The following is a 16,261-nucleotide window of genomic DNA, read 5'->3' as shown; positions in this document are numbered from 1 at the left end:
GCCATAGATGTACGCGCAAACAAATAATGTATAGATCATCTGTATAACAGTGCTTATATTTGATAAGCGTATGACATCGTAGCTCCATAACTGTCAGATTACCGTCATTACGTATTAATTACTAACTTAATTCAATAAATATAGACCGACAGTCAAAACACAGTTGGCAACGATGTAATGTGTATGCCACTACAGAGAGACAATAATGTAAGTAAGTAGCAATCCACGCTCAATGTTCTACCATAACATAAATATGTACACTCAAGCGCAAAGAAGTGGCGTAGGCATGCGTATTGAAATACAGAGATACGTAAACAGGCAGAATATGACGCTGCGGTCGGCAGCGCATATACAGGGTGGTCCATTCATCGTGACTGGGCCAAATATCTCACGAAATAAGCATCAAACGAAAAAACTACAAAGAACGAAACTCGTCTAGCTTGAAGGGGAAAACCAGATGGCGCTATGGTCGGCCCGCTAGATGGCGCTGCCATCGGTCAAACGGGTATCAACTGCGTTTTTCTAAATGGGGACCCCCATGTTTTATTACATATTCGTGTGGAAGAAATATCAATGTTTTACTTGGACCACTTTTTTCGCTTTGTGATAGATGACCCTCTAATAGTTACAAACGTGTAAGTACGTGATATCACGTAACATTCCGCCAGTGCAGAAGGTATCTGCTTAGTGATACATTACCCGCGTTAAAATGGACCGTTTACCAATTTCGGAAAAGGTAGATATCGTGTTGATCTATGGCTATTGTGATCAAAATGCCCAACGGGTGTGTGCTATGTATGCTGCTCGGTATCCTGGACCACATCATCCAAGTGTCCGGACCGTTCGCCGGATAGTTACGTTATTTAAGGAAACAGGAAGTGTTCAGCCACATGCGAAACGTCAGCCACGAGCTGCAACAAATGATGATGCCCAGCTAAGTGTTTTAGCTGCTGTCGCGGCTAATCCGCACATCAGTAGCAGACGTATTGGGGAATTTCAAAAACGTCGGTGTTGAGAATGCTACATCAACATCGAATGCACCCGTTCCATTTTTCTATGCACCAGGAATTGCATGGCGACGACTTTGAACGTCGTGTACAGTTCTGCCACTGGGCACAAGAGGAATTACGGGACAATGACAGATTTTTTGCAAGCGTTCTATTTAGCGCCGAAGCGTCATTCACCAACGGCGGTAACGTAAACTGGCATAATATGCACTGTTGGGCAACGGAAAATCCACGATGGCTGCGACAAGTGGAACATCAGCGACCTTGGCGGGTTAATGCATGGTGCGGCATTATGGGTGGAAGGATAATTGGCCCCCATTTTATCGATGGCAGTCTAAATGGTGCAATGTATGCTGATTTACTACGTAATGTTCTACCGATGTTACTACAAGATGTTTCACTACATGACAGAATGGCTATCTACTTCCGATGTGATGGATGTTCGGCACATAGCTCGCGAGCGGTTGAAGCGGTATTGAATAGCATATTTCATGACAGGTGGATTGGTCGTCGAAGCACCGTACCATGGCCCGCACGTTCACCGCATCTGACGTCCCCGGATTTCTTTCTGTGGGGAAGTTGAATGATATTTGCTATCGTGATCCACCGACAACGCCTGACAACATACGTCAGCGCATTGTCAATGCATGTGAGAACACCACAGAAGGCGAACTACTCGCTGTTGAGACGAATGTCGTTAGACGTATTGCCAAATGCACTGAGGTTGACGGACATCATTTTGAGCATTTATTGCATTAATGTGGTATTTACAGGTACTCGCGCTGTAACAGCATGCGTTTTCAGAAATGATAAGGTCACAAAGGTACATGTATCACATTGGAACAACCGAAAAAAAAATGTTCAAACGCACCTAAGTTCTGTATTTTAATTTAAAAAACCTACCTGTTACCAACTGTTGGTCTAAAATTGTGAGCCATATGTTTGCGACTATTACAGCGCCATCTATCACAAAGCGAAAAAAGTGGTCCAACTTAAACATTCATATTTCTTTACGTACCACGCGAATATGTAATAAAAATGGGGGTTCCTATTTGAAAAAAAAGCAGTTGAGATCCGTTTGATTTAGGGCAACGCCATCTAGCGGGCCAACCATAGCGGCATCTGGTTTCCCCCTTAAAGGTAGACTACTTTCTTTCTTTGTAGTGTTTTCTTTTGACGCTTATTTCGTGAGATATTTGGCACGGTCACGATGAATGGACCACCCTGTATAAGACAACAAGTGTCTGGCGTAATTGTTAGATCTGTTACTGCCGCTACAATGGCACATTATCACGATTAAAGTTAGTTTGGTGTTAAAGTCAGTGCACGAGCGATGGGACACAGCATCTGCTAGGTAGCGATAAAGTGGGAATTTTCCCGCACGACCATTTCACGAGTGCCCCGTGAATATCAGGAATCCGGTGAAACACCAGATCGATTTCGCTGTGGCCAGAAATAGATCCTGCAACAACGCGACCAATGACGGCTGAAGAGAATCGTTCAACGTGACAGAAGTGCAAGCCTCCGCAAATTGCTGCAGATATCACTACTGGGCGTGTCGGCGTGCGAACCATTCTACGAAACATCATCGATATGGGCTTTCAGAACCGAAGGACCACTGGCGTGTCCTTGATAACTGCACGACACAAAGCTTTATGCCTCGCCTGGGTCTGTCAATACCGACATTGGACTCTTGATGACTGGAAACATGTTCCCTCGTGGGACGAGTCTCGTTTCAAATTGTATCGAATAGATAGACGTGAAAGGGTATGGAGACAACTTCATGAATCGATGGACCCTGAATGTCAGCAGGCGGCTGTTCAAGCTGGCTCTGTTATGGCGTGGGCCGTGTGCAGTTGGAATGATATGGGATCCTTGATTCGCTTAGATACGACTCTGACAGGTGACAGGTACGTAAGCATCCCGGCTGATCACCTGCACTCATTCGTGTCCATTGTGCATTTCGACGGACTTGCGCAATTCCAGCAGGGCAATGCGACACCCCAGACGTCCATAATTGCTACAGAGTGGCTCCAGGAACACTATTCTGAGTTTAAACACTTCCGATAGCCACCAAACTCCGCAGACATTAACGTTATTGAGCATATCTGGGATGCCTTGCAATGTGCTGTTCAGAAGAGATCTTTGCCCCCTCGTACTCTACGACACCCTGCAGGATTCATGGCGTCAGCTCCCTCCAGCACTACTTCGAGCCCACGCCACGTCGTGTTGCGGCACTTCTGCGTGCTCGCGGCCGCCCTACACGATGTTAGGTAGGTGTACTACTTTCTTTAGCTCTTCAGTGTACATTGAAAGTGTCACTCATATTTACAGCTGGTCAGTTGATAACGGCAACAATAATCGAAACGGATCTGTAGTAAAAGCGAAAGAAATATAAATATCACACAGCAGAGAGTCTGGACAAGCCTTATGCAAGTGTGTTTTCGTAGTAGTAGGTGTGATATCTCATACTGACTCTGATGGCGGAAATTAATTCCGATTGCAATGAAAGTTTATGAATTGAATGCCCGTTATGTGTTCAACATTTTCATGATGTTTGAGAAGTATAGGACTGGTGCTTGATGGTGTAACGTTTCCCATTTTCGTCAGTGTATATCGTGAAACCCAGGCGCTTGGTTGAGACGGCTGGCAGGTTCTGCCTGTATTTTGATGGACACGGACAATCTAGCACATTCTTGGTAATATTTGTCGATCTGATGATGATTTAAGATCGAAACTAGTCGAAGAAACATAAATTCTTACTATAACAGTTTTCGCTGATTTTAAGATGTCCGATTCCTCACAAGGGAAAATCCCCATTGCAACCCCCTCAGATTTAGTGGTAAGATTGCCCATCGGATAACCCATAAAAAAACTGTGCACAGATCAAGCATGAAGCCAGGAACAAGGTGTACTGAACTATGAAAAGAAAAGCAAAATATAAACAGTGAGCGGTCCAAGAACAACAAGTGCGATAAAGAGCAACCTGACACAGCAATGGTGTCACGGGAAAGTGGTCATGGTGTTTTTTTTTTTCATTTTTTTCCATTTTGTTCGGTATTGTTTGTTGCGTTTGGTCTGGGCGGATGTCACAATACATCCTTTCAAGTTAATCGTTGATTCCGTTACTCAGTTTCTTTTATTACAGAGAAATGATGAAGGACACACAACACCAATCTGGTATCGTAGCACTCTCTGCAACAACGTACTAATACAATGCGAATCCTGTTCGCTAATGTCCGCTTTCCTCAACGCTATGAACGTCCCGTCGTTGAAATGTTTGTTCTCTTTCTGTAGTCTTGGCAGTTGCCATACTATACATTGGTTACAGAATATGAGTCATGTGGTTAGAATACGTTTCCGTCGCAAGCAAACGTGATGAATAGTGAGAGCAGCGAGATAACATATAGACGTCTCACAGAAATGAAAACAACAAATAAATGGGTGTGAACTATGTTACAACAAAGGAATTCAAGTGTCACGACTTCCAAAACGGTACGCAACTTCAAAAACGCTAAAGCCATATGTTTTGACAGAGCACAGAGAAACTGTGTGATTGCGGAACTGTTGCGTTCATTTCCTGCGGCTTACGTGACGAACTATTATGTTTTCATCATTTCCTTGGGAGTGATCACATTCGCATTCATAAAAACACCTACACTGGGCAAGGAGGTGTATCTCACTCTCTTACCAGTCGTACACATTAGCTGCGCCGGTAAGAGCTTCCTATGTACTGCCAGCAGTGCCGTGCGTGACACACCAGACGTGTTTTCTGGTGGAGGATTCGTTTCACATGTCGTCTTGTGGTCAAACGTATGTGGTTCCCATTCGAAAGCCGCTTCCTTTCGGCTGGTAATAGAGTAGTTGTGCAGAATCAACTGTCATTATAGGTCCGTATCGTAGACCTCGCTGTTGCAAACGGACGTTACACCACGACACAGACACAAATTTGAATAAAGCTCGGCCGCGTAGCAGTCCAACGCCATAACCACTTAACCACGACGCCATTTCTGCTCCCCGCTGCTCATACTGAACTTTTTGTTCTTGGACCGTTCCCTCTTTCTATTTTCCTTTCTTTTTTACAGTTCAGTACACATTCACCCTCTTTTCATGCTCGATATGTGTACAGTTTTTGACGGTCTGTTCACTGGGCTCTCTTACCACTAAACCTGAGTGGGATACGATGGAGAGTTTCCCTCGTTAGTAGCGTTTCGGGAAAAGATGGAGTTCTTTCCTTCAAGGATTCCATTGTAAGCCCACGGCTCGTTTCTGTTCCACTCTCGCACTGAAATAAAGGCGTCTCGAAACCACCAGCAGCTGCCCAACGTGTGTTCATCTAGGGACAGTTTCGGTCAAGCGACTGTCATTCAGTCACAGGTTAAAGGGAGAGTCCTTAGTGTCAAGTAAGTAATTATTGTCAGTTGCAACATCTGTCACTTACACATGCATCTATTATCTTACCCTATCTGATAAAAAGTACCAACCGCCCTGCCGCAGTTGTAACACCGGTTCCTGTCAGATCACCGGAGTTAAGCGCTGTCGGGCTGGGCTATCACTTGGATGGGTCACCATCCGGTCTGCCGAACGCTGTTGGCAAGCGGGGTGCACTCGGCCCTTGTGAGGCAAACTGAAGAGCTACTTGATTGAGAAATAGCGGCTCCGGTCTCGTAAACTGGCATACGGCCGGGAGAGCGGTGTGCTGACCACATGCCCCTCCATATCCGCATCCAGTCGCGCCTATGGACTGAGGACGACACGGCAGGCGATCGGTACCGTTGGGCCTTCATGGCCTGTTCGGGAGGAGTTTAGTTAGTTTCTCGATAAAAAGTATTCGGACGTATCTTATTAGATACTAATATGGGACGTATGAAGGCATGAATTCTATTGGGGGAGGGGGGGGGGGGTGGCACTGTTAGTGAGGTGTCTAAATGTCTGCGGAGGAATGGCATGCCATTCTTCCTGAAGAGCAGCAACCAGAGAATGTAGTGGTGTTGGACGAAGGGTTTCTCAGCAGAGACAGCGTTTAACCCTTCCTAAAGGTATTCACGAGGAGACATCCACAGCGGTACAATTGACTTCTTGAAACCGAATATACGGTAATGTAGGTAAAGATCCCAGGTATCAGGTCCTGCAGCCACTCACCTTAGTGCGCCTTCGTTTGAGAGTATTTGACGAAAAAAGTTTAGGAATTTTGCATGGTGCTCAATACCGTTAAAAAAGGCAAACTATACAGGGTGTTACAAAAAGGTACGGACAAACTTTCAGGAAACATTCCTCACACACAAAGAAAGAAAATATGTTATGTGGACATGTGACCGGAAACGCTTACTTTCCATGTTAGAGCTCATTTTATTACTTCTCTTCAAAACACATTAATCATGGAATGGAAACACACAGCAACAGAACGTACCAGCGTGACTTCAAACACTTTGTTACAGGAAATGTTCAAAATGTCCTCCGTTACAGAGGATACATGAATCCACCCTCCGTCGCATGGAATCCCTGATGCGCTGATGCAGCCCTGGAGAATGGCGTATTGTATCACAGCCGTCCACAATACGAGCACGAAGAGTCTCTACATTTGGTACCGGGGTTGCGTAGACGAGAGCTTTCAAATGCCCCCATAAATGAAAGTCAACAGGGTTGAGGTCAGGAGAGCGTGGAGGCCATGGAATTGGTCCGTCTCTACCAATCCATCGGTCACCGAATCTGTTGTTGAGAAGCGTACGAACACTTGGACTGAAATGTGCAGGAGCTCCATCGTGCATGAAGTCGCAATGTCAACACAAGCACCGAAGTCAACATTACCTTCCTTCAATTGGGCCAACTGGCGGTGAATCGAGGAAATACAGTGCATACTGACGAAACTAAAATGAGCTCTAACATGGAAATTAAACGTTTCCGGACACATATCCACATAACATCTTTTCTTTATTTGTGTGTGAGGAATGTTTCCTGAAAGTTTGGCCGTACCTTTTTGTAACACCCTGTATAGTCTGCTTGAGTGGTGTAATGGATAGGAAAAAAAAAATACGATAATAACTCCATATGCAAGATATTGTGAGTTCGAATCTCGTCAGATACAGTGAACTACTTTATTTTTAAATCTGTATCGAAATGACTTAAAGCATTTTTTATCAATAACTTGGTTTTAATTATTTATTTATTTTTATTCTTTGGTCACGTAGTTTAAATCGCCGTATGAACTTTCTTCATTTATTTTATTTTTTCTTTCTATCATTCTTTTTCCAATAGAAAATTTAATTACACTTATCTGTCATGATATTCAATTGTTTGAAAATTCCGATCTATCAGTTGAAAAGCAAAGGACGCAACAATCTATTAATATTCACTGTGCAGCGGTGTCTAAAGCGGATTTTTCGTTACCAGATGTGCAATTTTTTGCATGGTAATTTGAAAAATAAACTAACTACTTGTTGCTCTATGAACAAAATAACACAGATGAAGATTTAAATGAAAAACGGACTTATAATTACAAATTGAGAATTAGATATAATGAATGCAATAATGTGGACGAAGAAACGGCGCGATAAAACAAAAGAATTTAAATCGAAATTAATACATGAAATTTATAAAATGTAAGCCCAGGATGGGTTGTCACGAAGGATAACAGTACGGTGCGTGGAATATCGTCGGTACATCGACATACTGATGTCCTTAAGGGTGCTGAGGATGACAACGACACGTGCCGTGCTGAGAAAAGACTTGGCATCCCAGGCCAAAACTTCTGGTAATACGCTGACCATCGGAAATCACTTCGAAGCGGGACTGATCACTGAAGACAATTCTGCTCCAGTCTATGAGATTCCAGACCGGTCTGGAAGTGACCCAGACAGTGCTGTGATGCCAGTCTTTCAGCCACCACATGGCCCGACAGCGAGGGGTGATGGTCTGGAGTGGCACTTCATTTCTTAGCAGGAGCCGTTTGATTGTCAGCCGCGGTACCCTCGTAGAACGGCGGTACGTCGACGGCATTCTGCGCTCCATGTTTTTGTTCTTTGTGAGAAGCCATCCTCGGCTTTCGTTCCAGCGAGGTAACGCCCATCCACAGGAGGCGAGAATTCTTACTGCATGTCTCCGTTCTTGCCAAACCCTACCAGCAGGGTCGTTGGATCTCGCCAAAATTGAGAACGTCTGAAGCATTATGTATAATTACTTGAATAACAGTAACACACGGACTTTATTTATGAAGCTCTTTCTCTTGAAACAACCATCAAATTTTTCTGAAGTTGTAATGATTCGTTTGTCTGTAAATGTACATCACATGTACCGATTTCTGTCCAATTCGGATAATTCCTTCGTAATGTGTCGTTTTTATTTGTCTAAGAGGAAAGAACTCACAGGCGCGCAACCCCACTTTTATCAGCGATCTGTCGTAGTGTCTATGTATCTGTAGGGCTGAGAATACTACCAGATTTTTCGGTCACAGCTTGCTTCTTTTTTTTTTTTTTTTTTTTTTGAAGTTACAATTAAAAGTTTGTGATTCTTCCTCGTATCATACTTGTTGGTATTCCATGACGAGTCTTGGCTCATCAAGTCAAGCAGTTATGTTACTGTTGTTGTTGTTGTGGTCTTCAATCCTGAGACTGGTTTGATGCAGCTCTCCATGCTACCCTATCCAGTGCAAGCTTCTTCATCTCCCAGCACTTACTGCAACCTACATGCTTCTGAATCTGCTTAGTGTATTCATCTCTTGGTCTCCCTCTACGATTTTTACCCTCCACGCTGCCCTCCAATGCTAAATTTGTGATCCCTCGATGCCTCAGAACATGTCCTACCAGCCGGTCCCTTCTTCTAGTCAAGTTGTGCCACAAACTCCTCTTCTCCCCAATTCTATTCAGTGCCTCCTCATTAGTTATGTGATCTGGCCGGCCAGGGTGGCCGAGCGGTTCTAGGCGCTACAGTCTGGAACAGCGCTACCACTACGGTCGCAGGCTCGAATCCTGCCTCGGGCATGGGTTTGTGTGATGTCCTTAGGTTATTTAGGTTTAAGTAGTTCTAAGTTCGAGGGGACTGATGACCACAGATGTTAAGTCCCATAGTGCTCAGAGCCATTATGTGATCTACCCATCTAATCTTCAGCATTCTTCTGTAGCACCACATTTCGAAAGCTTCTATTCTCTTCTTGTCCAAACCGTTTATCGTCAATGTTTCACTTCCATACGTGGCTACACTCCATACAAATACTTTCAGAAACGACTTCCTGGTTTTAAATCTATACTCGATGTTAACAAATATCTCTTCTTCAGAAACGCTTTCCTTGCCATTGCCAGTCTACATTTTATATCCTCTCTACTTCGACCATAATCAGTTATTTTGCTCCCCAAATACCGAAATTCCTTTACTACTTTAAGTGTCTCATTTCCTAATCTCATTCCCTCAGCATCACCCGACTTAATTCGACTACATTCCATTATCCTCGTTTAGCTTTTGTTGATGTTCATCTTATATCCTCCTTTCAAGACACTATCCATTCCGTTCAGCTGCTCTCCCAGGTCCTTTGCTGTCTCTGACAGAATTGCAATGTCATCGGCGAACCTCAAAGTTTTTATTTCTTCACCATGGATTTTAATACCTACTCCGAATTTTTCTTTTGTTTCATTCACTACTTGCTCAATATACAGATTGAATAACACCGGGGATAGGCTACAACACCGTCTCACTCCCTTCCCAACCACTGCCTCCCTATCATGCCCCTCGACTCTTGAAACTGCCATCTGGTTTCTGTACAAATTGCAAATAGCCTTTCGCTCCCTGTATTTTACCCTTGCCATCTTTAGAATTTGAAAGAGAGTATTCCAGTCAACATTGTCAAAAGCTTTCTCTAAGTCTACAAATGCTAGAAACGTAGGTTTTGCCTTTCCTTAATCTATTTTCTAAGATAAGTCGTAAGGTCAGTATTGCCTCACGTGTTCCAACATTTCTACGGAATCCAAACTGATTTTCGCCGAGGTCATCTCCTAACAGTTTTTCCATTGTCTGTAAAGAATTCGCGATAGTATTTTGCAGCTGTGACTTATTAAACTTATAGTTCGGTAATTTTCACATCTGTCAACACCTGCTTTCTTTGGGATTGGAATTATTATATTCTTCTTGAAGTCTGAGGGTATTTCGCCTGTCTCATACATCTTGCTCACCAGACGGTAGAGTTTTGTCAGGGCTGGCTCTTTAAAGGCTATCAGTAGTTCTAATGGGATGTTGTCTACTTCCGGGGCCTTGTTTTGGCTTAGGTCCTTCAGTGCTCTGTCAAACTCTTCACGCAGTATCGTATCTCCCATTTCATCTTCATCCACGTCCTCTTCCATTTCCATAATATTGTTCTCAAGTACATCGCCCTTGTATAGACCCTCTATATACTCCTTCCACTTTTCTGCTTTCCCTTCTTTGCTTAGAACTGGGTTTCCATCTGAGCTCTTGATATTCATGCAAGTCGTTCTCTTTTCTCCAAAGGTCTCTTTAATTTTCCTGTAGGCAGTATCTATCTTACCTCTAGTGAGATAAGCCTCTACATCCTTACATTTGTCCTCTAGCCGTCCCTGCTTAACCATTTTGCACTTCACTTATAGGATAACGGCGCGAAATTGTGATTTATTATTACAAATTTAAGTTTTTCATTTGACTCACCCTCGTAGTATATGTTGTCACACTGCCATACGGCATGTGATGCTATTTTATGGGAACATCGTAGTTTGTGGTTATACCCCATTGTGACTCTCACTAATTTCCTACAGTTCTGCTTCAACAGCACTTTGCCTAATTTTATTTCTGTGTGTTTTTTACTGTTCGCACAACGCCAGACCGAAACCCAGTAGAACACTTTTGTTAAGACTTTGAACGTCAACGTTGCTCAGAATTCCTTCGTCCTAAATCACTGTCTACTCTGGCTTCGGCTCTTGAGAAAGAATGGACTGCCATTCCCCCACAGGGATTCAGAAATTTGACTGAAACTGTTCCCAGCAGATTCAAGGCTTGCGCATGAAAGGCAGCAGAACTTCTGTTTCTAACACAGCTGTGGAATATGTACTGAATTTAAACATAGTGACCTACGATGAATTTTCTTTGATTTTTTCAAAATAGTGATATGATGTTGGAAATAAACCACTATGGGCTTATCAGTTATGCTGTCAATATTAAAAATCTGTGGGTACCCTGATTTTAAAATTTAAGAAAACTAAACTTTCACGTATGTTAGTCGAGCTGTAGACAGTCTCTACCGTCTTCGATCTCAACACTGGCTTGAATTCCATTTGACTGAGCAACATGTTCCATAACAGTACTTACGAGATGAGAAAAACTACAAAAGATTCATCTTTGTGTAGGATTTGCCCTACTTTTGAAATGTGGCAGACTGCCAGAGAGAATATGTAATCTACACCAATGTTGGAGTTTGACTTGTGAATGGTCGGAAGGAAAGATTGATTCATTCCCACATTTGTACCGTCAATCATTTGTTCCGTCATTTCTTTGTTCATTCATTTATTCATTACTTAATTCCAAACTTAAATTAGTATCTGATGGTGACCCACTGTCACTATCATACAATTATACCTAAATGATTACACATCTGCCTGTACATGACTGCTACAATCAACAGACAGGTCGTTGATGCTACCATATGTTTACCCTTTGCCATTGGAGAGAGGACGAGGGCGTGGGTGGACCAGCCGCCAGCGCTGCACCCGAAGATGGTGACGTTGTCGGGGTCGCCTCCGAAGCTGGAGATGTTGTCCCGAACCCACTGCAGCGCCAACACCTGGTCCTTGAAGCCCATGTTACCAGGAACCACGTTGTCCCCTGTACTCAGGAAACCTGCAACAAAGTGAATACATACAATGCTGGTCGTTAAAGTTGCGACACGTGTAAGATAGCAAACAATACCAGTGTAGCAGCAAGAATGCATGATTACACTACTGTCCATTAAAATTGCTACACCACGAAGATGACGTGCTACAGACGCGAAACTTAACCGAAAGGAAGAAGATGCTGTGATATGCAAATGATTAGCTTTTCAGAGGATTCACACAAGGTTGGCGCCGTTGGCGACACCTACAACGTGCTGACATGAGGAAAGTTTCCAACCGATTGCTCATACACAAACAGCAGTTGAACGGCGTTCCCTGGTGAAACGTTGTTGTGATGCCTCGTGTAAGAAGGGGAAATGCGTACCATCACGTTTCCGACTTTGATAAAGGTCGGATTGTAGCCTATCGCGATTGTGGTTTAACGTATCGCGACATTGCTGCTCGCGTTGGTCGAGATCCAATGACTGCTAGCAGAATATGGAATCGGTGGGTTCAGGAGTGTAATACGGAACGCCGTGCTGTATCCCAACGGCCTCGTATCACTAGCAGTCGTGATGACAGGCATCTTATCCGCATGACTGTAACGGATCGTGCAGCCATGTCTCGATCCCTGAGTCAACAGATGGGGACGTTTGCAAGACAACAACCATCTGCACTAACAGTCCTATGACGTTTTCAGCAGCATGGACTATCAGCTCGAAGACCATGGCTGCGATTACCCTTGACGCTGCACCACAGACTGGAGCGCCTGCGATGGTGTACTCAACGACGAACCTGGGTGCACGAATGGCAAAACGTCATATATTTTCGGATGAATCCAGGTTCTGTTTACAACATCATGATGGTCGCATCCGTGTTTGGCGACATCGCGGTTAAAGCACATTGGAAGCGTGCATTCGTCATCTGCGTACTGGCGTATAACCCGGCGTCATGGTATGGGGTGCCATTGGTTACACGTCTCGGTCACCTCTTGTTGCATTGACGGCACTTTGAACAGTGGACGTTACATTTCAGATGTGTTATGACCCGTGGCTCTACCCTTTATTCGATCTCTGCGAAACCTTACATTTCAGGAGGATAATGCACGACAGAATGTTGCAGGGTCTTGTACGGACCTTTCTGGATACAGAAAATGTTAGACTGCTGCCCTGGCCAGCACATTCTCCAGATCTATCACCAATTGAAAACGTCTGGTCAATGGTAGCCGAGCAACTGGCTCGTCACAATACGCCACTCACTACTCTTGATGAACTGTGGTATAGTGTTGAAGCTGCATGGGCAGCTGTACCTGTACACGCCATCCAAGCTCTGTTTGACTCAATGCCCAGGCGTATCAAGGCCGTTATTAAGGTCAGAGGTGATTTTTCTGGATACTGATTTCTCAGAATGTATGCACCCAAATTGCGTGAAAATGTAATGACATGTCAGTTCTAGTATAATATATTGGTCCAATGAATACCCGTTTACCATCTATATTTCTTCTTGGTGTAGCAATTTTAATGGCCAGTAATGTAAAGTTGCAGCTAATCTGGGATATATATGGTGAGAAAATTCAGTACACAGATCTGGCATCCAGCAATAAATTTTCACAGGGCAGTGACTCCGTCACTGCAATTCGCATTGGAGGTGTGGCGGTGGGACTTGTAGTCCCGTACCACCCTCTGACGGTGATAGTACTACATGAGTCAGGCAGAAAAATTTTGCCTAACATGTGCGGGTGAAAGTGTGGCGGTGGGACTTGTGGTCCCGTACGCCAGGGCAGGGGTGGGATGTCGAATTTTTCTTGTACGACAGATAAATATATGGCATTCAATACTATTCCGACTACGAGAGCTATCCAGAAAGCAGATTATGTTTTCACCTGCAGCAACAATGGGTGTTGTCTGAGCGTTTGTCCGTTCAGTCGGCATCCAGCCATGTCAACGTGAGGAATCTGTCGTTTCCAATTACTTCACAATAAAAGTTTTACACTGATGTACACTGTTAGTATGAGTGACATAAAAGTAGATATCTTAGGTGTTGCGAAACAACTCAAATCACTTAAGAAAGGTAAGTCTTCTGGTCCAGATGGTATACCAATCAGGTTCCTTTCAGAGTATGGAGACACAATAGCAATCATACACAAACGCTCACTCGACGAAAGGTCTGTTCCTAAAGCCTGGAAAGTAGCACAGGTCATACCAATATTCAAGAAAGGAAACACGAGTAACCCACTGAATTACAGACCCATATCACTGACCTCAATTTGCAGTAGGATTTTGGAGCATATACTGTACTCGAACATTATGAATCACCTTGAAGAAAATGACTTATTGATACATAACCAACATGGATTCAGAAAATATCGTTCTTGTGCAACACAGATAGCTCTTTATTCCCATGAAGTAATGAGTGCTGTCGACAAGGATCTCAGATCGATTCCATATTCGTAGATTTCCAAAAGGCTTTTGATACAGTTCCTCACAAGCGACTATTAATCAAGGTGCGTGCATATTGGAGTATCGTCTCAGTTATGTGACTGGATTCGTGGTTTCCTCTCAGAGAGGTCACAGTTCGTAGCAATAGACGGTAAATCATCGAGTAGAACAGAAATAATTTCTGGCGTTCCGCAAGGTAATTTCCTAGGCCCTCTGCTTTTCCTGATTTACATAAATGATCTAGGTGATAATCTCAGCAGCCGCTTTAGATTGTTTGCAGATGACGCTGTAATTTACCGCCTTGTAAAATCATCAAACGATCAATTCCAATTACAAAATGATCTAGAGAGAACTTCTGTATGGTGCGAAAAGTGGCAATTGGCACTAAGCAAAGAAAAGTGCGAGGTCATCCACATGGGTACTAAAAGAAATCCGATAAATTTTGGGTATACGAGAAATCGCACAAATCTAAGGGCTGTCAATTTGACTAAATAACTAGGAATTACAATTATGAGCAACTCAAGTTGGAAAGACCACATAGATAATACTGTGGGGAAGGCGAAATAGAGACTGCGCTTTGTTGGCAGAACACTTAGAAGATGCGGCAAACCCACTAAAGAGACAGTCTACATTACACTTGTCCGTCCTCTGCTGGAATATTGCTGCTCGGTGTGGGATCCTTACCAGGTTGGATTGACGGAGGACATCGAAAAAGTGCAAAGAAGTGCAGCTCGTTTCGTGTTTTCGCGCAATAAGCGTGAGAGTGTCACTGATATGATACGCGAGTTGGGGTGGCAGTCACTGAAACAAAGGCGGTCTCCTTTCAAAAATGGCTCTGAGCACTATAGGACTTAAAATATGAGGTCATCAGTCCCCTAGAACTTATAACTATTTAAATCTAACTAACCTAAGGACATCACACACATCCATGCCCTACGCATGACTCGAACCTGCGACCGTAGCGGTCACGCGGTTCCAAACTGAAGCGCCTAGAACCGCTCGGCCACACAGGCCGGCGCGGTGTCCTTTGCCGCGCGATCTATTTACGAAATTTCAATCACCAGCTTTCTCTTCTGAATGCGAAAATATTTTGATGACACCCACCTACTGAAGGAGAAATGATCATCATAATAAAATAACAGAAATCAGAGCTCTAACGGAAAGATTTAGGTGTTCCTTTTTCCCACGCGCCGTTCGAGAGTGGAATGGTAGAGAAGTAGTATGAAAATGGTTCGATGAACCCTCTGCCAGGCACTTAAGTGTGAATTGCAGAGTAATCATGTAGATGTAGATGTAGGTGACAAAATTCATGGGGCAGCGATGTGGCCGTGCGGTTCTAGGTGCTACAGTCTGGAACCGCGAGACCGCTGCGGTCGCAGGTTCAAATCCTGCCTCGGGCATGGATGTGTGTGATTTCCTTAGGTTAGTTAGGTTTAAGTAGTTCTAAGTTCTAGGGGACTGATGACCACAGATGTTAAGTCCCATAGTGCTCAGAGCCATTATGTGATCTACCCATCTAATCTTCAGCATTCTTCTGTAGCACCAAATTTCGAAAGCTATTCTCTTCTTGTTCAAACTATTTGTCGTCCACGTTTCACTTCCATACATTGCTACACTCCATACAAATACTTTCAGAAACGACTTCCTGGTTTTAAATCTATACTCGATGTTAACAAATATCTCTTCTTCAGAAACGCTTTCCTTGCCATTGCCAGTCTACATTTTATATCCTCTCTACTTCGACCATAATCAGTTATTTTGCTCCCCAAATACCGAAATTCCTTTACTACTTTAAGTGTCTCATTTCCTAATCTCATTCCCTCAGCATCACCCGACTTAATTCGACTACATTCCATTATCCTCGTTTAGCTTTTGTTGATGTTCCTCTTATATCCTCCTTTCAAGACACTATCCATTCCGTTCAACTACTCTTCCAAGCCCTTTGCTGTCTCTGACAGAATTACAATGTCATTGGTGAACCTCAAAGTTCTTATTTCTTCTCCATGGATTTTAA

At 43.6% G+C, this 16,261-nt stretch overlaps 1 protein-coding gene across 1 annotated transcript in view; it reads right to left on the bottom strand.

Moving 5' to 3' along the window:
- Positions 1 to 16,261, bottom strand: part of LOC124550936 (esterase FE4-like) — a 128,007-nt gene that overhangs the window by 71,536 nt on the left and 40,210 nt on the right. Inside the window, exon 4 of the mRNA XM_047125744.1 lies at positions 11,652 to 11,837. Within this exon, the coding sequence (XP_046981700.1) occupies positions 11,652 to 11,837 (186 nt within the window). The remainder of the gene's footprint in view (positions 1 to 11,651; positions 11,838 to 16,261) is intronic.

This window comes from Schistocerca americana, chromosome 9, assembly GCF_021461395.2.
Source record: "Schistocerca americana isolate TAMUIC-IGC-003095 chromosome 9, iqSchAmer2.1, whole genome shotgun sequence".
Taxonomy (NCBI): Eukaryota; Metazoa; Arthropoda; class Insecta; order Orthoptera; family Acrididae; genus Schistocerca; species Schistocerca americana.
Note: the sequence above shows the minus strand (reverse complement) of the source record. Positions and strands in the feature narration are given on the sequence as shown.